We start from the raw sequence: 24,823 nt of genomic DNA, 5'->3' as shown, positions 1-24,823 counted from the left end.
TCGATTCAAAACGGTAAGCTAGTAATAATGTTTTTAATTACAGTGGTACTGGTGGATTTTTGCGGGAAATTCGAGCATGTCTTTGCGTCATTACGTCACATCTGTACATATAAAGAAGGAGTCTCGGCTAGTAGGCGATATTGCGTGTGAGGATGTTGGAGGTGGAGATTTATAGCCTTTTCTTACAGCACTTGATCCAGAAAGGTTTAAACAACAATCACCAGTGACAACTAGAGATTCACCCGTTGTAAAATGTAAAAGACTTTGGACTTCGGAGTAGCTACAGAAAAGAAGAGACTGCAACTGGGCCAATGCAAAAACAAGGATACATATCTGAAGGGCATTAAATGTAGTCACGCAATGCTAATGTTGTTAACATTAACAATTTGAGAACAAAGGTTTGACGTGATATGATAAGCGATGCTTTTTTACCCTTAGTTGGTCAGAACAAAAGTGGATGTTACTTACTTGTTCAGATGACATTTTCCATTGAAAATTCTTATGTTGGTCATACTTCCTAAAAGTAGAATCTGTGATTCCGAATGACAGTATCCACACCGGCACGGTGACTGACAGATTGGATTCATCCGTGCTGTGCGGTGCCGAGGCACAATCCACGTAAAGTTGATAATTCCGCGAATAACTGCAATAGGAGATTTTGAACATAGATGGCGACAAAGAGGAAAAACTACGGAACTGCAGCTTTAAGTAAAATATTTTTAAATTAATTATTTTTTAAATAATCGAAGTCATCCTTTGGCTCCCTTGGAATTTGGCACCAGCCCCTTGGTTGAGAACCACTGCTTTAGACAGATGCTTGTGAAAAGATGAAACTATTGCTTCTCATACATTTTGCAATGGTATTGCAATCCAGATATGTAATCATTTCTATACTATATTTAGGGGGACAAGTCTACAGTTTTGGTGAGTTGCCTTGGAAACAGAACCAAATATCATCAGTAGTGACTGAGCCCGTTTTGGAGACAGTGCTTAGCGAACAGCATGTTGTTTTTGTGGCTGCTGGCTCCGCCCACAGTGGAGTAGTAACGGAGGATGGAGGCGTGCACATGTGGGGAGAAAACGCTCATGGCCAGTGTGGCCTTTTGGGACTCTCTGTTATCCCTAACCCCACCCCTGTGGGCGTGCTTGACTCTGAGTCCACACCCCCTCAGACGCTGAAGATCCTGGAGGTGGCATGTGGGGACCAGCACACTCTCGCTCTTTCAGCCAAGCATGAAGTCTGGGCTTGGGGCAGCGGGTGCCAGTTGGGCCTGAACACTTCCACGTTTCCTGTCTGGAAGCCCCAGAAGGTAGAGCCCCTGGCGGGAAGGCACGTGTTGCAGGTGGCCTGTGGAGCTGCTCACAGCCTGGCTGTGGTGCGAAGTTCTGAGGCTCTGGTGCCTCGAAAACCCCCTCAAGACAAATGCGGTCAGTGCCATCAGCTGCTGTACACTATGACCGACAAAGAGGACCACGTGATCATCTCTGATGGCCATCACTGTCCACTAGGTGTAGAGCTTGACAGCAGCGAGACCAAGTCTGCATTAGAGGGCAATCCAGAACAGGTTAAACAAGGCAAGAGCTCTCCTACAGAACCTGTTCCATCCATATCCACCCAGATTCCAAGATCACCCACCTCCAGCACAATCCCTGAATCTACACTTCTTACTGACAGCACACCTGCCTCTGAACCCCAACTTCAGGTTCCTGCATCTAGCCAAGAACCTGTAGAACCAATCATAGGAGTCTCGACTGAACATGAAGCTCCGGTCGCAAATGGAGACGTTTGTGTGGAAGCCTCAGAGTGCTGCACCCTTGAGCCGGACAGCTGTCGAGCCACAGGGGGGAAGTACTCCCCATTCCCCGATGAGCAGGCTGTGAAGGCCTATCTTAAGAGGCTTTCTGATCATGCCCTGGCAGAGCACATGACCAAGACCCCCAGCACACTTCATTCTGCTCAGGTTAGTCTCTGGCACAACAGTAGCATTGTTTACATGCATCCAAATAATCCATTAGTTGACTCAATCGGATTGAAAATCCTCCATATAAACAACTTATTTGGTCTGATAAAGCTCGATCTGAGTAAAATTTTGATCGGAGCGAAAGGGAATGGTGTAGACCTGATATAATTTGATTACTAGGAAAAGCTAATCATATAAAACCCTTGAATAGGACTCTTCTCAATCAGATTTAAAAATACCTTGCACACATAGGCAGTGCTATGATGCGTATTTTGAACAGAGTCCTTTAATTTATTTAATAAGATCTCTATTTAAATATGTAAGGGTGGATTTCCTGCAGGGGTTCAGTTTGCAGGACTGCCGAATGACTATGAAACGTTGTCAGCAAGATGGTAGAAAACTGTACATTTCTTGTCTATTCCACCCACTGCCACTTATACCAACGAAGGAAATAAGCGCAGTTACAATAGCTTAATATGTGGGAGAGCGGTGCTATATAGAGTGACAATATTGTATTGCAATAGGTAGCACTTCAAAGTCAATACCAAATCAAAACTAATTAGCACATTATTTGTAATTGAAAAGGTTTAATGACAAAATATGGTTACACTTAAAATAGTTACAAAATAGATGTATGAGATGATAATACTTATATCATTAATTGTACCCAGCATTTATGTAAAATGTTACCTGAGAGAGAGAGAGAGAGAGAGAGGGAGAGAGAGAGAGAAAGAGAAAAGAGGAGGTAAAGAAAGGTAGAGAGAGAGCCTCAAGAAAGAGACCCAGAGCATAAAAGAGCAGAGCATTAAAAGAGACAGAGCAACAGTTCCAATCTTCTTTTATCCTTTCCCTGACCATGTGACTAAAAACCAAATGTGAGAAATTCAAACTGACCAATCAGATAATTACAACTCCCTCCATTGTACTAAAGGTGTGATAAGTCATAGACCCCCAAAGTGCACACATCTTGGCCTACAGACCTTGATCACTATCAGGCCCTAAACTCCAAATGATCATTGGCGAACGAGGGGGTGGAAAACAGTAAAACAAATGTCTTTCAAAGCAAATGTTCATTTCAAATTCCTTGGATTATTTTCAATCCTACATATACATTTTACTTTGTACGAAATTGCATATGTTTATTAACATGTTATGAACTGGTCAGTGAAGGAGACTGAATATTTGCAAAATTTTCTGTCATATTTTCAGCTTTCCTTTTTGGTATGTAATCAAGGCATTATATCATTGTTCTGGTGACATTATATCAGTGGCTTTTTCCAGTTCTGTGAATCAGATTGCAAAGTTTAGGGTTTATATAAGCAGAACATTCAGAATATGAAATCGGATTGGACTAGTACATGTAAACATAACTAATGGCGAGTAAACATTAAGTTGATAAATGAACACTCTTAGTTTGATTTCTCTAAATACATTTTATTAACATTTTATTAACTTTTTCACTTAAAATGGTGCGATCATTTTGAAAATAACAGTTAGCTCTCTGTACAGAATGCATAGGGTAAATGCACCAGAATTTTCTAGCAAATTCAGCTAATACTGATAACTACTAACTGGCCTGCATTATAAATCCAGTACTATTTTGTCTAAATTAGTTAAAAATAAACACCAAAAACTAAAATAGGTAATTGTAAACGTTAGAAGTGAGTTTGAGCTTTACATCATTATAATGTATTGTACAGTATAAAAAATGGAGATTCTGTTGAAGATAACTTTTAACAGTATTATTAAATTACCATTTTTAAAAAATAACTTTGTAAGGCAGAAGTAATCTAAATGGAAATATGAAAATAAATGGAAATGTACATGTACAACTACATACCTATATCTCTATCCAGATCTAATATAAATGGTCAAAGGGATAGTTGGCTCAAAAATTAAAAATCATAATTTACCCCAAAATTTAAATGTATAATTTACTCATCCACATGTCATTCCAAAAATATATGACTTTCTATCTTCTGTGGAACATAAAAGAAGGAATCTTGAGAAATGTCTCAGTGTTTTTTGTCCATACAATGGAAGTCAGTGGTCACTAAAACTGTTTGGTTACCAATAAATGGTCATATAGGTTTGGAATGACATATATTTCAATATATATATTATACTATATTTTTGTTTATTTAGTTAAATATACTAGCTGACCATCGCTGTCCAACAAGTCGACCATCCCAAGCCATCGTTATTCAAACTGTTCAATTTCTTCTAAATGTGCAATTCAGAACTCTCATGTCCAGCTCATATCTGTCCTATCAAAGCTCTCCAGTGACCCCGCTGATCCTTTCACCTGTGATCCCTTGATCCCGGTCGCCCAGTCTGTGACTCCAATGGGCTCTGCGTTGAACAACTTGGTGGTGTCCTGTGCCTCTGCAGTGGGGGAACGTGTAGTATCCACATATGAAGCTCTCTCTCTGAGAAAAGTCATTGGTTACTGGGTAAGTGTATTTTCCAGTTTTTATACTGTATGTTAAATGTTTGTTACATTAACATGCCAAAATCACGCTTTCTAAACATTAAACTAATACATTTTCTATATCATTATTTCATTTTTATACTTGGCACTTTTATTGGAAAGAAACTGAAGGATGATTAGGAGTGTAACGTCACGTGTTCGGTTAATACAGTCAGACGACGAATACAGTCAAATCACAGGCAATCCACACTACAATCCAGAAGGGGTGCGCGCGGTAATGAAATGCTGTTTGCTAACCACCACAATAGGAAAAAGCACAGAAGAAGAACAGATGATCTCTGCATAGATATGTTTTCTTGTAATCTCTCAACCATTGTTTCAAACGCAGGAAGGCATCAATAAAACAGCTTGAGAATATCTCGCGTAAGATTAAATTGTCATATAGTGTCTATCTCCCCTCTAGAGTTAATTTCTCTAGTGAATTAACATGCTGTAGAGTCTACAAATATATTAGCTTATATTGATTATATTTACTTTACCCATTCGTAATGTCTTAATTATTTTAATATATGTTTACATAAATTTGTTATGAAAACAAGTTATGACTGTTATTGTGTAAATGATTATATGTCAATAATGAATTGGAGAAGTTAATGCACAACCTGCCTCATGTGAAATTTACATGTTTTTTAAATTTTATTTGAGTGTTATACCGAATACCGCTGTTGTACCGAATATTGAATACTTCAATACCGAAATTCTTACTGAACCGTCATATTTGAGTACCGTTACACCCCTAATGATGATCCAGCTATGATGCGTTTGACCAGAGTTGTTGTGCTCCAGGCTCCAGGAGAGGGCCGTGAGCGAATGGAGGAGAGACTCCGTCTGGAGGAACCCATGCAGGGGAAGAAAAGCTCCAGCCTGGGGGACATCAGAGAGGAGGAGGCGGAGCTTAGCCGTCGCCTGTCCCTGCCTGGCCTGCTCTCTCAGGGTACACACGCTCTCCTTCTCTTACAGCCAGTGTACCGTCTCCGTAAGTCTGCCTGGGGATGTGTGTCTACGCTTCAGATTTCATGAGCATGGACTAGTTGTCGAGCATCTTACGGAATTTTGCTATTCCGTCAACACGCTTGGTTTTTCAGCCGCAGAGGCTATGAATAACTAACAACTCCATTCCTTTTTGTGACAAATTTCATAAATATTTAAAGAAAATGGTCTGGTTTTATAATCATCTCAGTGTAGAGGGCGTAACAAGACTGTACCACTCTTTAGACCCATGTGAACCAGAGGGAGGATTGCTATGAATGTATTCATTTATTAGTTGAATGTTTAATCTTAATCCTGTGCAGTATGTTAAGGCTTAGTTCATTCAGTTCAAAGTAAAACCCTCCAAATCATAGATTGGGTAATTTATGCGTACTGTAATGTGTTTGTTAATGGCATGGCTTTTATTGCCATGGCTCTTCAAATTTCTACCGACGGCACGTGTGGACAGGTTTTCCATATATTGCTGTTGCCATCGTTACAGACAATGCAGCATTTGAGGTGACGGTGTGGGCATCCTACACAACATCTGAAGGTATTTATGTGCTGCAGTTGTACAAAGCGTAATGTTTAGATTAGAAGTAGATTTATTAGTGAATCTCACAGAAACAAATTTTAGGTCAAAATGAAAAGGAAAAAAATATTTTTTATTTTGCATAAAAAACTATTTGCATTATGATTATGATAATTTTCATTACATTTAATAAGGCACATTTTACACCCTTTTTAATTGACAGTTTTTGTAATCCTCATTTTCTTTAGTGATTCTCATATTAAATTCTATAACAATTACAAATATAGAAATTAAAAAATACTTTAGTACAAAGTTTATTTTTATTGAAATCAGACTACAGAGTCAATTAAAGGGCACTATATTAATTTTTGGAAATTTAATTAAATATCTACACTACCATTCAAAAGTTTGTGGTTAGTAAGATTTTTTAAAAAGAGATTAAAACTCCAATGTTTTCACCAAAATGTTTCAATTTCTGAGGGATCACGTGACACTGAAGACTGGAGTAATGATGCTGAAAATTCAGCTTTGCATCACAGGAATAAATTACATTTCAAACATATTACAATAAAAAGCAGTTATTGTAGTTTGTAATACTTTTTAACAATATACTGTTTTTATCATAATTTTAAGCAAATAAATGCAGGTTCAGTGAGCAAAAAGACTTCTTTTAAAAACAATAAATAATCTCACAGAACCCACACTTTTGAACTGTAGTGCATATGTTTAAAGAGAATATATTTTTCAAATTAAATTTTTTTTTTTTTTTGAATTTTCACATTAGAGTAATTGAATTTGGGTGAAAATGTGCATAATTTTCATTAAAAAAGTCATAATGTAGAAAATTCTTGCTTCAATGTTTTAATTAAAATATAATTTATTTTTTATACTTGTGTTTAGGGAGAAATTTGACCAACTCGTGTTGTTGACACTTTGTGCGATTTAGTTTATCGAGAAGTAGACCTTCTGATTTTTATTAACAAGCAGGTTGTAGATGCATGAATACATCCCCTTTTTAATTTATGTAATCAAAACTTTCCAGAGATGTCAGAAACTTTCTGCTCTAGTGCTTTGCATGTTTTTAAAGTGATTTCTATTTAGTTTTATTTGCTGAGTTAGAGATTGTGATATTAGAACATTATGGGACCTCTTTGCTCATGAGGCTACAGGACACACTCTTAAAAATAAAGTTTCCAAAAGAGGGAAGAACCATTTTGGTTTCGCCAAAGAACCTTTCAGTGAACAGTTCCATTTTCCAGAACCATTTTCTTCTTAGAAGAACATTTTTTCCTCTCAGTCTGTAAATAACTTTTTATACAATGAAAATGAATGTTCATGGTTCTTCAGCGAACCATCGACGCCAGTAAAGAGTCTTTATTTTTAATAGTGTACCTCAGCCTGGTTGTGTGTTTGTCTGAGTTCATAAATCCGCTGAAGCCTGATACGCAGGCTAGAGAAGACAATGGCGTCCAGCTACCTGCTACATACACACCTTTTCTGGTCTCCTCGGCCCCTCCTGAGTGACAGATGGACCCCAGTAGGGCTGGAACATAACTCAGCATGACAGCAGTCTGTGTGTGTTTATTTGTGTGTGCACCTGGCCATACCGTGTATATCCGTCCTTCGGATGAGATGTTAAACCAAGGTCTTGGCTCTCTGTGGTCATTAAAAATCCCAGGATGTCCTTCGGAAAAAGAGTAGGGGTTTAACCCCGGTATCCTGGCCAAATTTGCCCATTGGCCTCTGTCTATCATGGCCTCCTAATCATCCCCATATTTATACACTAATTGGCTTCATCACTCGGTCTCCTCTCCACCAGTAAGCTGGTGTGTGTTGGGCGTTCTGGTGCAATATGGCTGCCGTCGCATCCTCCAGGTGGATGCTGTACATTGGTGGTGGTTGAGGAGTAAAAGCGCTTTGAGTACCTAGAAAAGCACTATATAAACGTAACGCATTATTATTGTTAAACTGAAGTTGGCCGAGTCTGTGGGTCTTCGTCTGTGCTGTTAAATGATTCAAGCGAATTTTCCCTATGCTCTTTGTTTGTGTTCATATAGCAGAATCAAACTAATGCATATGAGTTGCATTTTCTTATGAACTGTCTTTGTTTGGATGGGGACTGTTCCACCTCTAAGGGCCCTATTTTAATGATCTAAGCGCATGATCTAAAGCCTATGCAGGCCATATACGGGACAGACCGGATTCCACCATCTTTATGTTCACAATAATAATCTTTTACATTGTAATCCTTTTATTTTTAATATGTGGCAAGTTTGTGTGCTGCTGTGCGTCCCTGTGTGTAATAAGCAGTGTACGCGCGTGTTGGACCCGTCTATAGGCGCACATTACTAATGCTCCTTTTAAATAACAAAAAAAATACTGCGCCATTGACTTTAGACTAGGTTTTTGTTGGTCAATGGCACAGTCTATTTCAGTTGCCTTAAAATAGCAACGTGCCAACAATGCACCCGAACACTTATCGTTTTCAGACCAGCACGCCAATGGCCGCACAGATGGGCACAAATACATCTGCTATTTAAACAACGTGGCGCAGGACATGAAAATGATTACTGCGTCGGGCTGAAACTAGCAAAAAACACTGCATTGCACCGGGTGTATGACAGGGCACTGTATATTGATGTTTCAAACTTCTTTGAATTTCTTGAATTTCTCGTTCCTACTCTCTCAGTGTCTCCTCGTCTTTTGCGGCGAACAAGCCGCCCCCGCGCACGGGCCATCCCGCTCTCTCCAGGAGGCATACCTGAGGCCGATGCCCACCTGCCTTCTTTGCAGACAGAAGTGTGGAGCTGGGGCCGAGGCCAGGAAGGGCAGCTTGGACATGGTGACCTCCTTCCAAGGTCAGAGTCTTCCCTTCATCAGGGTTGACTGGAGGAGCTCCAGTCTTCCCTAACAACTCATGAATTACATAAGAGTCCAGGGCTTTAAATTTAATGTGCTCTGCCAAAATGAGGACAGCCTCATTAGATGCCTCACGGAGGAACCTACTGTAGTGATTTCTCTTCCTCTTTCTTTCCAGACTGCAGCCCGTCTGTGTAAAGAGTCTGAATGGTAAAGAGGTGTTGAGAGTGGCTGCAGGTGCTCATCACTCTCTCGCCCTGACCGCCCAATCACAGGTGACGCACTTCACCTGCATATCTATGGCTGTGAGTGTGTATTAGTGTAATCCTCCTGTAATGTGTGTGTATGGCAGGTGTTCTCCTGGGGATGCAACACTTCTGGGCAGCTGGGACACATGGAAACACCCACCAGCTTCCCTCACTTAGCCAAGGTATATGCACACATGCACATAATACATAAAAATATCACAACAGGTAGAATAACATTTTGAAATGGATCAAAAGGTTTGGAAATTTTAAAATGTTTTTTTTAAAAAAGTCATTAAAAAGCTAATATTTGTCAATTTGTTTTCTATGTTTTCTTCACTAACATTCCAAAGTTTTTGAAAGACAGAAATACTTTAATTCATCCAGGATGCATTAAATTGATCAAAATTGAAAATAAAGATATTTATAAAATTCATTTTCAGCCAAATGCTCTTCTTTTGATCTTTCTATTCATCAAAGAATCATGAATAAAAAAATCACCTTTCCACAAAAATATTAAACAGCACTAGTACTGTTTTCAACTGTGGGAATAATAAAATGTTTCTTGATCAGCATATTAGAATGATTTCTGAAAGATCATGTGACACTGAAGACTGGAGAAATTGTTGCTGAAAATTCAGCTTTACTATCACAGAAATAAATTAAATTTTTACAATCAATTAGTTTAAAATTTTTACATTATTTTATATTTTTACCGTTTTTACTGTATTTTGGAGCAAATAAAGACAGCCTCGTGAGCATAGGAAAATCTCACCGACCCCAAACTTTTGAACGGTAGTGTAGTTTGTAATAATAATATTAATATTATTATTATAATTATAATATATTGATATTATGTTTAATTTTATTTCTATAACCATTTGTACATTTTATTCATTCAAATTTTACATACATTTTATTTCCCATATCATTTCTATAACATTGTATCGATATAACAACACACATTTACTTAAATGAGGGTATACCATTCAGGTATTAAATTGTTTTTAAATAAAACCCTTTTTAATTATAAAACAGAATAACATTACCAAAAAAGAAAACTTCAGCATTTTTGGAATTAAGAAAAGAAAATAATTTAAGTTTCATTTCCCTTTGAGGCCGTCCCGCAAAAAAGTAGTTTTGTTTCTGGTCTAGTTGTGTGTGGGAATACTGCCCTGAAAGTATGGCAAGGTTAGAAACTTTTGACACTCGCACACACCTTTCAGCAATGTGAGTCTTTAGACATCTAGTGTACACATGTATCCAGTTTGTTTGGATGAGTCCTGGTCGGCTCCCTAATTGAGTAGTCAGAAAACTGCCAAGGGTGCACTTAAACATTAAATACCGAACAACTCCCACAATGCACTGTAAAAACCAGTGAGCATCCGCTGTTCACTTAAACCGTTCAAAATGAAGGATGAGTACATATTTTATGATGCCAATGTATTATATAATATCTACAAGGAAGGTGCATGATAAACAAAACCATTTAGACCAATAGGATATTGTTCCTGATGTTATTGAATTACCAATGATGGTTTAATGCACAATTACACAATCATGTTGTTTAGTGGATTAAGGCCCTTGCTAGTGCCCAAATTTGTGTTGACATTGACAACATACTGATTCATGACTTGTTTGCTTTGTTTGTCCTCTTTTGTCTTTGCGCAGCTGTCAGATGGGATTCGTGTGTGGGATATCGGGGCGGGGCAACAACATACTCTCTTATTGGCTGATGGAGACTGTATGCAGCCAATCCTGTACTACAGCGGGCAGCAGGTGAAAGAAGTGGCAGAGCAAACGGAGGAGGAGGAGAAGACTGGAGAGTGCACACAGCAACCAGTGCTGCTGCCCTTTTGTATGAATGTGAGCAAGCCTTTGTCATCATAATCATCATCACTTCGAATTGCTATTGTATATAATAAACTATATTCTCATATTAATGTGCTTTAGATTCTGTACATTGTTGATGTGTTATCACTGTTATTTATATAACTTATGTCTCTTTTCATTGTGTGTGTGGTAGTTGGGCTATGTAAGCAGTGTGTGTGCTGGTGGATGGACATGTGCGGCGCTGACGGATCGTAATGTAATGGGTTTTATTGCTAGTCTGCATGAGCTGGCGGCTGCAGAGAGGAAATATTACTGCAAACTCAGCAATATCAAGAGTCTTCTGCTCCAGCCATTGCTCAAACTGGGTATGTACAGTATGTGTGTGTGTGTGACAATAACAGTTTTTATTCTCTGATTTAGACATTCATTAACATATCTTCATTATAGCCCTGCACAAGCTGTAAAATTATGGTCTAATTCAGTGAAAGTGAAATGAATGAAATAATTTACAATCTCTTGATGTATGCAACAAGGTTATTATTTTTAACTAAATTTAAAACCATACAAAAATGTGTCACTTGAATTGAAACTAATGTTAAATGAAAAAAAAAACAAGGCAAAATTTCTCATTTTTATTTAAAGTTGAAGTACTAAAATAACTAAAACTAATAAATAACAATTATTAAATACTCTATACACAATATAATACAAATTACAAATATACAAAACATTTATATTATTTTAAACTAAAATTAAAGTGAAAAATTCAAAATATAATCTAATTCAAAATAATATATTAACAAAAACTATAATAGTATATTAATGATGCTAAACTAACACCTATATACTATAATATAATATGGTGTTTGAGTAGATATTTAAAGATTGCTATCTGTAAGCCTTTTTTTAATAATAAAAAAAATATTATGCAGTTATACTTAAAACTGTAAGTATTTATGTGTTCATAATTATTATGTGTTAAATTATATATTAAATGTTTCTCAAATTTTAGAAATAAAGCCCAAAACAAGAAATATCTATCCTGTGTGTCTGAATAATCATTTAGGATTTTTAGGTCTTACTTTATTTTTTTTATTTTTTTTTAAGATTCGCTAAGCTCCGGCCTCGGTCAGTCCACTGCAGGGCTGCTGCAAAATCTGATTGGACGACTGGGTCGGCTGTCTCAGCTCACGGGTCAAAACTCGGCCTCTCTAACCTCTTTCCTGCAGCGTTCACGTGACATCCGAGGTCTTGTTATTCTTGACGACGCACATCTGTTCCTGGACACATATTCAGAGCAAGTATACAGCACACACACACAATTAAAGAATCTGAAGTCATGAAGTGGTTCCTCAGAGGATGGAATAAGAGGTTGAATTTTGTTTGTTACCCCATGCTCAATAATAATGACATAACATGAAGTACAGGATTTAAATTGCTCTTTAAATGTGTACCGTGTAGATGTGTCACTGCCATGACCATATTTAACATAATATCAGACATGTTTAAATTGCATTGCCTGTTCAATGTTCATCAATTTGTTTCTCCACTGGAAAGAGCCAGAGCACAAGACACCTGTTGAGTGCAGTCTGACCAGATAAACACAGAATCTTGAAATCAGATTACTGTAAATCTGCTGTGTTTCTGTTTTTCTGGATGTTTTCAGCAAGTTATTTTCTCTACAGAGCTTTACTGAATTAACTTCTAATTCTAAAGAAATATATTCCAGCTTTACATATTTAATACTTCTAATATGATGTATACTTGAAAAACAAAATCCTCAAATGTCTTTAATCAGACAACCTCAGTTGGACCTTTACGTTGTTCAAGATGATCACAAGTTTCGCTTTTCTTTGAAAGTCATTATTTTTAAAAGTCAGAGATTTGATCCCGAATTGGATATCTTTAGTTGAGTGGTTTTCCCAGTGCTATTTCCCATATTATGCTTATTTATATATAAGATATTACCTTTCATGCAGTATTGTTCCCCAAAATAAAAAAGAACTGATTCTGAACTGCAATGAAACATGTCGTCAGTAATTTCAATCTTACTTGCGCGAACATTTGTAGGTTTGTAACAAATTTGCGCAATGCCAATGGTCTTCATTGGCTGCCCGCGAACAACTTTGACCGTCAAATGTTGTAGCTGAGACTGGAAGAGTTTGGTTCATACTGTCGACCTTTAAAATAGTATAATAGGGGCTCTTTAAATAAAAGTCATGGGAATCTCTTTTTTAAATACCTTTATTCTATTAACTAGAAAGTACTCTTTCTGGCAACAGTCTCTCTATACAGTCATTAAAAAATATTATTCTGTAATGATTGTAAAAATCATGGGAATTTATTGCTCAAAAATGTTGTACCCTTCTTCTCAAGTCAGTTTGTCTAATGCTGTAATAATGCCCTTATCTTTCTTATTGTGTCATGCAGGTACTGTTCTGCTGTGGGTGATCTCTTAGTCATGGGAGGATTCCAAGCCCTTGTCAAACCTTGCCAGTAAGTGGTATATGTGTGTGTAATGCCCTGTCCCAAATGCTTTCCAAACCACTTGCTGCAAAAGTTAACATGATTACAGATTGATTTAGATTAACATTGTATTAATAATCTGTCTGTTTGACTCTGTTTTGAAGTGATGTGTTTGGTAAAGGGGCAGAGGTTGTTCAGAGGTTGTCTGAATGTTCTGAAGAGGGTTTGCCCTTAGCGGATGTTCTGCCACATCTCTTTTACCTGCCCATAAAGCACCTGCATGAATATGGACGACTGCTGCTAAAACTGGCTACCTGCTATGAGGTGGTGGGTACTTTTAAAACGTGTAAAACTTTCATTTTTTCCAGTTTAATTGTTACAGCATGAAACCATGATGTGGTAATGTAAAGGAACATTGTAATGATTTTCGGGCTCTGATTCGTCTTTATAAACAACTAATACAACAGTGGTCTAAGAAAATACTTGTTAGAACCACTTTTGTCTGAAATTAACCACAAATAAAATTAAAATATCACCTAATATAAAACTTTTCGTAAAACACATACAAATGATAAACTCATCAAACCTGAATAAGATTTTTTATTTATATATATATATATAAGTGCTGTCAAATCTAACATAAAGGTTTTTGTTAACATAACATTTGTCTGAGTGTGCAATGCATGTCTGTTTATATATACATATACTCATACATATATGTATAAATATGTTTATGCATGTGTATATACAGTATATATGTAGACACACACACAGACATATATATATATATATATATATATATATATATAAATATAATAATATATATATATATACACTGTGTGTGTATATACACTGAACAAAATTATAAACGCAACTTTTGTTTTGCCCCCATTTTTCATGAGCTGAACTCAAAGATCTAAGACTTTTTCTTGTCTTGGCATATCAAGATGCTGATTAGACAGCATGATTATTGCACAGGTGTGCCTTAGGCTGGCCACAATAAAAGGCCACTTTAAAATGTGCAGTTTTATCACACAGCACCATGCCACAGATGTCACAAGTTTTGAGGGAGCGTGCAGTTGGCATGCTGACTGCAGGAATGTCCTCCAGAGCTGTTGCCCGTGAATTGAATGTTCATTTCTCTACCATAAGCCATCTCCAAAGGCGTTTCAGAGAATTTGGCAGTACATCCAACCGCCCTCACAACTGCAGACCACGTGTAACCACAACAGGCCAGGACCTCCACATCCAGCATCTTCACCTCCCAAGTTCGTCTGAGACCAGTCACCCGGAAAGCTGCTGCAACAATGGGTTTGCATAACCAAAGAATTTCTGCACAAACTGTCAGAAACTGTCTCAGGGAAGCTCATCTGCATGCTCGTCGTCCCCATCGGGGTCTCGACCTGCCTGCAGTTCGTCGTCGTAACAGAACTGAGTGGGCAAATGCTCACATTCTATTGTGTCTGGCACTTTGGAGAGGTGTTCTCTTCACTGATGAATCCCAGTTTTCACTGTTAAGGGGACATGGAAGACAGATTGTATGGCGTCGTGTAGGTGAGCAGTTTGCTGATGTCAACGTTATGGATCGAGTGGCCCATGGTGGCGGTAGGGTTATGGTATGGGCAGGTGTATGTTATGGACAACGAACGCAGGTGCATTTTATTGTTGGCATTTTGAATGCACAGAGATACCGTGACGAGATCCTGAGGCCCATTGTTGTGCCATTCATCCACGACCATCACCTCATGTTGCAGCATGATAATGCACAGCCCCATGTTGCAAGGATCTGTACACAATTCCTGGAAGCTGAAAACATCCCAGTTCTTGGATGGCCAGCATACTCACCGGACATGTCACCCATTGAGCATGTTTGGGATGCTCTGGATCGGCATATGCGACAGCGTGTTCCAGGTCCTGCCAATATCCAGCAACTTTGCACAGCCATTGAAGAGGAGGGGACCAACATTCCACAGGCCACAATCAACAACCTGATCAACTCAATGCGAAGGAGATGTGTTGCACTGCGTGAGGCAAATGGTGGTCACACCAGATACTGACTGGTTTTCGGATATCCCCCCCCCCCCCCAAATCCCCCAATCCCCTAATACAGTAAAGCTGCCCATTTTAGAGTGGCCTTTTATTGTGGCCAGCCTAAGGCACACCTGTGCAATAATCATGCTGTCTAATCAGTATCTTGATATACCACACCTGTGAGGTGGATGGATTATCTCGGCAAAGGAGAAGTGCTCACTAACACAGATTTAGACAGATTTGTGAAAAATATTTGATAGAAATAGGCCTTTTGTGTACATGGAAAAAGTCTTAGATCTTTGAATTCAGCTCATGAAAAATGGGGGCAAAAACAAAAGCAATTTTGTTTAGTGTGTGTGTGTGTGTGTGTGTATATATATATATATATATATATACACACAGTTTGATATTATATATTTAATTCTATCCAAAAATAACAATACTGGCAGAGCTGCAGTGTCAACTGATTTTCAATCGAAACTATCATTACATAAATCTCATTTCTGTCTCTGTGTGGCAGAGTTCTGTGGATTATCAGAAGCTGCAGGATGCCTGCTCAAAGTATGAATCTATGGCTCTTCATCTGAAGAGGAGGAGGAAGGAAGCCGAGTGTACGCTCCACTTCTGGAAGAGCTTTCCTGGGAAGATGACCGTGAGTCACCTTGCTGTTGTCTCAGGCCCTTAGAAGCACTTTACCTGTTTGTTTAATGCACACCAGACAGCCAGGTGCTCTTCCTGCTGAGCAGATTTAGTTTTAAAAATAGTTTTATTTCAGTTCACTTGTGGAGGAGAGAGAGAATGTGGATGAAGTTAGATTTTAATTAAAGGGGAACTTGGCAACTCTAGCCATTTCTTTGGTGATTTTCACTTTTGTTGTCGCATATTTTCTCAACGAGCTCCACCTACAGCTGTGGGGCGTATATTTCACAATGCTGTCGTAAAAAAACTGACTTGCGGCACCCTCCTCCCCCTTTCTACCGCTGCTCATATGCATTTGCTATTATCGGAGCCGGCCAACTTTATCGTGTGGAGCTATGTCTACCGAGGTGGGTAATACCAGAGAATGTCTAATAAAGGGAGAACTTTCACTCTCAGTAAACTTCTGGCTTCTGAACTGGTTGCAGTTCCACTCTGGTTCCATATGAGGGCGCTCACAGGACGAGTGCAGAATGAATGGAGGTCAATGGAGCTATACCCCTCAAAATCCACTTTTCTCAGGATATAATTTTTTGTCTAGTAATTTGAATGTTGTATTCGAAAGGAGATGCAAAGAAATTACACATTGCTGGGTGTTAGATTATTTAGAGTCACTTATTTGCCTTTAAAAGTCTTTTAAAATGTCAATGACGGCATACACATCGTACAACCAGAGATACTGCTTTACGGCAATCCTTCAGTCACTTTGGTGGTTTCTCGCTCTGCACTTTCTTTTCTCTCGAGGCATCGACAACACCGCTGACACAGGTAAACACACGTAATCAGTCCTTCACTGACCAATCAGCGTTCATTAGCAGAATGCAAGCGTGTTATGGGGCAACAACAACTCAAACTGTAAGAAATCGAAAGGACATAAGTACTCCTTCATTCAACTTTCGACCTATAACCCATGTTGAACTTGCAAAACCTACAATCGAATCTGTGATTTCTCAACGGCAATTGGGTGAAAGAGACAAATTTAGACGTATAGCTCCATAGACTCCCATTCATTTTGCACTCATGGTCAAACGCCCCCAGTGGAACTCTGGTGGAACTACAACCAAAATTCGGTACAATAGTACTTAATAGGGAGTGGCCAGGCTCTCATTAGACGGGCTCTAGTAATTCATCATACACATTGAGGGCGGCGTGTGTGTTTATGTCGAATTGCCGTAAAGTAGTTTGTGTTTCTCGCTCGTTCTCGCTTCTCAAAAGACTTCCTATTTCCAATTTACCGGGACGTTAGTCCCCATTTTGCAAGGTTGGTTTTCCGTCTGGGAACGCTGGGGGGAACGTGGAAAGTCACCATTTTCACCAGAACAGGTTATTTAACCATCCAAATGATTTCTAAACGGTTTTGTTAAGTTGAAATAGTTGCCAAGTTCCCCTTTAAGAGTTCTCCTCTTTTCTCAGGACTCTCTTCGTAAACCATCCCGTCGGCTGATCTGTGAGAGCAGTAATAAGGCTTTGACTCTTCAGAACGCGGGACGTTTTTCCGTCAACTGGTTCATGCTGTTCAACGATGCGCTTGTTCACGCACAGGTTTGCCTCTATATATATACGTTTCACCCCCATTTCAGTATCGTTTCTGCTTTATCTCTGCCTTTCTATTGGTTTCATCCTTCTTCCCTTACTCAATGCTTTCACTTCTTTTTTATATTCGCTTATAGGGCCAGATTAACAATCTGTTTCCAATGACTGATGTTTTAGTGTTGTTTATCTTTGTTTTGGTAGGGCATGGTCCCCTATAAGAGTCTTGTAAGTATGGGCTGTACGAATGAAGAGTTCCCTCCATAGCATACTGTCCCCTAGTGCCCAAGGATGCACCCTACAGCTGTAGTGTTTAGTCAATGCTTCTGTTAAAGGAATATTACCAGTTAAATAAAGCTTTTGTTTAATGCTTGAGGCATCCAATTAATCCGAAAATAATTTTGACTCGTTCTACAATAAAAAAAAAGAAATATGTGTATGCTAATTAGTGTTATTTTAGTATCATTGAGTGTCTAGTTAATGTTTATTTTATTTCAAGTAATTATTTTTTTACTTTTAAATTTAGTTAACTATAAAAACTAATACCCTTACAATAGAAGTCTATGGGGCAAATCACTTTGAAGTAAGACTTAATTTCAAGGTGAATGAATTTCTGATTATGCGTTACTTACTTAAAGGAATAGTTCACTTCAAAATGAAAATTCTGTCATCATTTACTCACCCTCAAGTTGTTTCAAACCTGTACGACTTTCTTCTGCTGAACACAAAAGAAGATATTTTGAAGAATATGGGTAACCAGACAGTTGATGTACCCCATTGACTTCCATAGTTGGAAAAAAATCACTATAGAAGTCAATGGGGTCCATCAACTGTTTGATTACTGACAGTCTTCAAAATATATTTCTTTGTGTTCAGCAGAAGAAAGAAATTCATACAGGTTTGAAACAACTTGAGGGTGATTAAATGATGATAGCATTTTAATTTAGAAGTGAACTAATCCTTTAATTCCTGTGGGTGGAGGTTTGCTCCGCCAAAAATTACTTTATTGATAGTTAGTTATGTCATATTATTATCCTTTTGCAACAGTGTGGCTGTTTCATGTTTTAAACTTGTTGTTGTGCTGTACAGTCTCTCCATAGGCTTCCATTTGAAGCATGTTGTTTAGTTTATTTGCACAATATAAAATGTATACAATAATTACTAGAAAATAGAATCCATATACTGTGCATGGAGAGGCAGAAACCCCAAATGGGCTTATTTAAAGCCTCCACCTAAATAACAAAGAAAGAAGGGAATTCTGAAATTAAAGAAAGAGCTAAATTACAATAACAAATACATAAATGTATATGACTGTATCAAGTTAATTACAACATATATCAAAAACTCAAAAATAATGTACACCAAAAACAAACCCTATAGGGTACATAAAATACATTTAAAAAAGAATATTACTCTACAAACTGATGGACGAATCAAAATGATTTTCTGTGGCCACAGATGCTGTCAGGAAAACTTGAGTTGTTTTTAACTCTAAATATTCCTTTAAAGAGAATGTAATCAATTATGATAAAAATGACGTATATTTGTAATAGTTTGAGTTCAGTTTGAACCTGTAGTTTTGACAGAAATTCCTGTAGTGCTTACACTCTACCTTGTTCAAAATGTCTTGTTTCTGTGTGGTATAAGACTCTAGAAAGCTGACAGTACATCTGGTTGGGTACATTCCAAGGCTTCCTGCTTGCAAACCCTTTGTTAAAGATATGTTATAACACTTATGCATAAATGTACCTGTATCCGGTTGTAATTAGGGGGCATGTTGTGCTAGATGGTTTTTTGTTATACAGTAGTGGTTCCGTTTAATGTTGATTCTTGTCTTGGTGAATGTATCAGTATTTGAAATGATAATCCATTATTTTCTTCCATGTATTTTTCCCCTTTACACCTCTTACAGTGTCTATATGTGTCTGTGTCTGTCATCAGCACTATCCCTTTCCATCCCAAAAGAACAAAAATGTGCTCTTAGGTTAAAGAACAATGTTCAATATTTTACATTTTAAAAAAACTACAGTTATAAGTCAACAACTGTTAATCGATTCACAGTTGGTTTTCCTGATACAATTTAGCTTGACAATGTCTTGTAAACAAACCATATGACATCCGAAATATAAATTTCAGATATTCAGATTCTACACTTTTTTGCTTAAATAAATTAGACCTTTAAGTATGTTTTTTTAAAGAAATTTAATACTTTTATTCAGCAATGATGCATTAAATTGATCTGTAAAGACATTTACATTGTTCAAAAGAAATCTATTTCAGCATATTATTATTAAGCATAATAATAAGAAATGTTTCTTGAGCACCAAATCAGCACATTAAAACGATTTCTTAAGGATCATGTGACACTGAAGACTGGAGTAATGTTGCTGAAAATGCAGTTTTGCCATTACAGGAGTAAATTACAGTTTAAAATATATTCAAATAGAAAATAGTTGAAAATATATTTTACAATATTACATTTTGTTCCTTATTTTTGATCAAATAAATGCAGCCTTGGTGATGAAACAAAAAATCGGGGTAAACTTTTGAACAGGAGTGTAAGAGTATGACAAATGGAGATTCATTTTGACATTTGCCATAGATTAAATTTTAATTAAGTTATTAGTGTTTCTAAATAACTTTGAGTGAGGCAAAGGTAATCTAAATGAGAAAGAAAAAAACAGGGGAAATGCATGCACAATTAAATATTCAATACATATATATATATATATATATATATATATATATATATATATATATATATATATATATAGATCTCCGAATATCTGCTGGTAACTGATATTGTACTGATATATTGTGTATCACTGATCAGGAATGGGCAGCAGAATTGTGTACATTTCTAGTGTATTCATTTTCAGGATATTGTTCTTGCTTTAGTTATTTATTTGTTTAATCCCTCCCAGTTTTCCACTCATCACATCTTCCCATTGGCTACTCTATGGGTGGAGCCGATTTCTGAGGAGAACACGGGCCTGTGAGTGTGTCATTTATACTTGCATTATTTAGTAGTAAAGTGTATATAAAACAACATAATACAGAGTGTTGATTTGTGTTGTTTTGTGCAGATATGGTTTAAAAGTGACTTCACCAGAGGAGACATTCACTCTGCTGGCCTCGTCTCCAGCTGAAAAGGTTTGACTCAAAATGATAATGAGCTTTTCAGAAACAAACATGTATAGTTGGTTAAACAGTGATGTCCTGCTTCCCAGGCGAAGTGGTTTCGTTCTATAAACCAGGCGGTGGAGCAGGCGCTTAGTGGACTGGGGCATGATGGGATACCGCCTTCTACAGGGGTGACACAGAGAGCAGACCCGCCCATTTCACGGACGGCATCGTACACGTTCTACAAAGACAGTCGGCTCAAGGAGGCCACGTATGAGGGCCGTTGGGTCTCAGGGAAACCCCATGGGCGGTAGGTCATTGGACAGGGAACTGTGGGTGTGAAAGTCTTCTTAAAAGAGAGATGATGATGATGATGATTGGCTATGTGTGTTTTCTAGGGGCGTGGTCAAATGGCTCGATGGACGAATGTACACAGGGACATTCAAGAATGGCCTTGAAGATGGGTTCGTTTTTTCAGATTATGCTGACTTCTCATTTTCCATTTCTGGAAATATTTCAATTATTGTTTCCTTTGCAGATTTGGAGATTATGTTGTGCCGAACAAAAACCTGAACAGTTGCGATCATTACCAAGGGCAATGGAAGGATGGCAAGATGCACGGCTTTGGAACATTCAGGTTGGTGGTTGTGTGTTTTTATTATTTTTCTAAGTTTTTTTATGTTTTTGAAAGAAGTCTCTTATGCTCACAAAGTTTGGATTTCTTTAATAAAAAATACAATATAAACTATTAAAAATATGTTTAATATATATATATATATATATATTAAAATATAATTTCTGTGATGGCAAGTGCAAGCTTTTTGAGATTTGATAAGTCAAATGAATAGAAAAAATTTAAATAAAAGTAAATAAAAAAAAATATGTGTAAAACTGTGTAAATCAAAATGTGATTTGATTTCAGGGAACTGACAGAGAGAGTGTGTGTTTGTGTCCAGGTATGAATCTGGTGAAGTGTACGAGGGCTTGTTTCAGGATAACATGCGTCACGGTCATGGGATGTTGCGTAGTGGGAAGCTGAATTCCACCTCTCCCAGTGTCTTCATCGGCCAGTGGCAATATGACAAAAAATCTGGCTATGGAGTTTTTGATGACATCACCAGGTATGCAAATGGACAAGGAGGGTTGAGGTCGCATAATGGTTGTGGCATTTATATTACTTGAATTTAAATGTATTGAAGTCCCCCATGTAGTCAATAATTGTATCCCTTAAAACTCATCTTTGATCACCAAAATGACATATTTAAACGTTTTTTCCTTGAAAACAAATGTCTTCATGCCTTAAAATAGCTTGAATGTAACTCTACACCCTTGCCTCATTTAGTATAAACGGTTTTATGAATATGCAAATTAGCCCTGCCTCCACTCACTTGCACCAGCTCAGAGATCCACTCGTTGACGTGATTGGTTACAAGGTAGTTTGTTACGTCAGAAACACCACGTTTTTGAGACTGTCTTTGGTTCACTGCAGGTTTAAGAAGAAAATACTCAGCAATGGTAGTTCAAAGCATATTAAAAACCCCACATAGACATACGTATAGACCCCTTTTGCGCCAACTGCACAATTACGTCACGGTGTTAGCTGGAGGCAAAACAAGTGAAAACTGGAGGCGGGCAATACAAACCAGCACAGATTCGGCTACAAAATAAGGATCTTAAATTATTATTATTTTTATTAAATGTTGTGTTTCTGGGTGCAAGAATCACCTAAAGGATCCAATTTGAAATCTTATTGCATATTGTTTTCTAAATTATTTTGATTATTTGTGAATCATCTATGATTGTATACATTGTTGTGATTGATTGTGACAGACTTTTTGAAGAACCTGGTAAGAAAGAATAATCAAATACATAGTTAATTAATATAATTTTAATACATGAAAAATATTTTTATTTCTAGAAAATATTCACATCATTAAAATTCCACTGTAATGTCACTCTTTACATTGTCGTCTTCTGGCCTTGGCGCTGGGCAGGACCGCGCAATGTAACGTTGCCACAAGTCAAGACCATTCGTCACATAGTTATAGGCATCTAAAGATTTATATGCCGTCAGTTTGTCTTTACGCTCCGTTTCTCTATCAGGTAGGTGTAGAAGGCAGGCCACTCAACCGAGGTAACGTTAATCCTGTCAGATCGTCCATCCATTGACTGAGCGTGTATGGGTCGGCCAATCTGGTTTCGTCCGTTAAAATTAACTTTTGCAAATAACAATCGCGGTCCTGGACAGTGAGTGGCCTTGCACATTAAGATAAAATCTGATTTTCTCCCGTTAAAAAACAAGCTAGCAAAACTTGCAAACAAGCGTTAGTGAAGCGGCCAGAGGGATCGTTCTGCCTCCTCCTAAGCTCCGCCCACATAAAAGCATCATCATGTTTACCAACTGAAAAGGAGTCTTTAAACAACATTAAAAAACTTGTTTTTAACCACAGGGGGTCTTTAAACATATTACACACATTAAGACAAGAGTAAGTATATGTACACTATACTAACTGTTGTTTGTGTCAGAGGGGAGAAGTACATGGGCATGTGGCTGGATGATCAGCGTCAGGGGAACGGAGTTGTTGTTACACAATTCGGCCTCTACTATGAAGGTGCTTTTAGCAACAACAAAATGATGGTGAGGTTCACATACACACATTTGGTTTTATTTAAGCAAAGTAGGTACTGTTTGATAAGCCATGCTTGATTATGACTATATTCACAATATATAATGGCCTCTTGAGCATTGTTGCTTTTATTTAACAGTTATCACACAATATTTTTCATTATATGGATATGATTTTTTGTTAAAATTATATTTGAATAAGTGCCATCTTTTCACTATAAAATACAGCTCTTGTTTTTTCCCCACACAATAAGTTTTACTGTTTTTGAAACTACAAAAATGACAAAACCTGACATAAGCACAATTACAGACTTTTTGCTAATAAAGTATAACAAATTTTTTTTTTAATCTTGTAATTTGTTTCTCTCCAAGGGGACTGGGGTGCTACTGTCTGAAGATGACACCACATTTGAAGGGGACTTTTCTGAAGACTGGACTCTAAATGGAAAGGTGATTTATGATGCTCACAAACACTTAGTATGCACACACATCATCGCTACCGTTCAAAAGTTTGGGGTCATTAATATATATATATATTTTCTTTTTCAAAATGTTCTGTTCTTAAAAGAATCCTGAGAAAATGTATCACGGTTTCCACAAAAATGTTACACAGCATTGAAGATAATAAGAAATGTCTTGAGTAGCAAATCAGCATCTCAGAATGATTTTTGAAGGATCATGTGACACTGGAAACTGGAGTAATGATGCTGAAAAAAATGCTCTTGAAAATTAAAATGAACACCTAAACAAAATTTTTTGTAAATATTTGCTAGATTTCTGTTCTGTGTGTGCTGAAAAGAAAAAAATGTTGTACATAGTCCTGGCTGTGTAAATAGGAAAAAAAGATCAGACCGATCCACTGAGCACCTAAACATTCTTGTAGCTAATCATCAATAGGGGGCGTATCCGCTCATGATGGGGGAGGAGAGAGAGTGAGCAAGGGGAAGACTTGTATATTACCAAAGAGGAATAGGTCAGAAGAATATAGTTGAAAGAAGAAGGGTTACAATCAGGCAAACACTTTAGGACCCGCATTAATACTGGAGAAGCCTTCCAGCATTTGGAGAGACATAGAGACCAATAAGGCTTGAAAACAAGTTTTTCTTTATTTTGGATGCGGAGCAATGAAGGGAATGGTGTGTTTGTTTGGGTGTCGATTTCAAATATCAGCAGTGTTTCTCAAAAATCGCTTACTGCACCTTTACATGGTGGTGTATGTTCACACAAACAAGTCTGTTATCTTCTCTTTCTGCAGGGCATGTTGACCATGCCGAATGGAGACTATATTGAAGGCTCTTTTAGTGGGGTTTGGGGAACCGGACTAAAGATGACAGGTTCCTACTATAAACCTAGCCTCTACGACTCAGACAAGGAGAAGGCTCATGCACTGTAAGAGCATGTGTTGAGCTGTGTAGCATATTCAAATGTTAAGTGACATTGTCATTTTTGATGGAGAGCCTA

The 24,823-nt window shown here is 37.6% G+C and overlaps 1 protein-coding gene across 4 annotated transcripts in view; it reads left to right on the top strand.

Moving 5' to 3' along the window:
• Nucleotides 1-24,823, top strand: part of als2b (alsin Rho guanine nucleotide exchange factor ALS2 b) — a 35,532-nt gene that overhangs the window by 2,950 nt on the left and 7,759 nt on the right. The window contains exons 4-26 of one of the 4 annotated variants that reach the window (XM_077199525.1): nucleotides 904-1,961; nucleotides 4,238-4,414; nucleotides 5,239-5,386; nucleotides 8,643-8,811; nucleotides 8,991-9,087; nucleotides 9,165-9,242; nucleotides 10,729-10,923; nucleotides 11,084-11,255; nucleotides 11,998-12,187; nucleotides 13,321-13,386; nucleotides 13,521-13,683; nucleotides 15,908-16,039; nucleotides 17,497-17,625; nucleotides 17,818-17,841; nucleotides 20,538-20,608; nucleotides 20,700-20,766; nucleotides 20,844-21,046; nucleotides 21,135-21,200; nucleotides 21,275-21,373; nucleotides 21,693-21,857; nucleotides 23,263-23,374; nucleotides 23,735-23,812; nucleotides 24,618-24,751. In XM_077199525.1, coding sequence (XP_077055640.1) covers nucleotides 904-1,961; nucleotides 4,238-4,414; nucleotides 5,239-5,386; nucleotides 8,643-8,811; nucleotides 8,991-9,087; nucleotides 9,165-9,242; nucleotides 10,729-10,923; nucleotides 11,084-11,255; nucleotides 11,998-12,187; nucleotides 13,321-13,386; nucleotides 13,521-13,683; nucleotides 15,908-16,039; nucleotides 17,497-17,625; nucleotides 17,818-17,841; nucleotides 20,538-20,608; nucleotides 20,700-20,766; nucleotides 20,844-21,046; nucleotides 21,135-21,200; nucleotides 21,275-21,373; nucleotides 21,693-21,857; nucleotides 23,263-23,374; nucleotides 23,735-23,812; nucleotides 24,618-24,751 — 3,793 coding nt within the window. Of the gene's footprint in view, nucleotides 1-903; nucleotides 1,962-4,237; nucleotides 4,415-5,238; nucleotides 5,429-8,642; nucleotides 8,812-8,990; nucleotides 9,088-9,164; nucleotides 9,243-10,728; nucleotides 10,924-11,083; nucleotides 11,256-11,997; nucleotides 12,188-13,320; nucleotides 13,387-13,520; nucleotides 13,684-15,907; nucleotides 16,040-17,496; nucleotides 17,626-17,817; nucleotides 17,842-20,537; nucleotides 20,609-20,699; nucleotides 20,767-20,843; nucleotides 21,047-21,134; nucleotides 21,201-21,274; nucleotides 21,374-21,692; nucleotides 21,858-23,262; nucleotides 23,375-23,734; nucleotides 23,813-24,617; nucleotides 24,752-24,823 lie in introns of all 4 variants that reach the window. The other 3 variants (XM_077199523.1, XM_077199524.1, XM_077199526.1) reach the window with 3 other exon arrangements.

This window comes from Siphateles boraxobius, unplaced genomic scaffold (genome assembly GCF_051911475.1).
Source record: "Siphateles boraxobius isolate OS27281-9 unplaced genomic scaffold, OSU_SipBor_1 41, whole genome shotgun sequence".
In the NCBI taxonomy this organism is placed as follows: Eukaryota; Metazoa; Chordata; class Actinopteri; order Cypriniformes; family Leuciscidae; genus Siphateles; species Siphateles boraxobius.
Note: the sequence above shows the minus strand (reverse complement) of the source record. Positions and strands in the feature narration are given on the sequence as shown.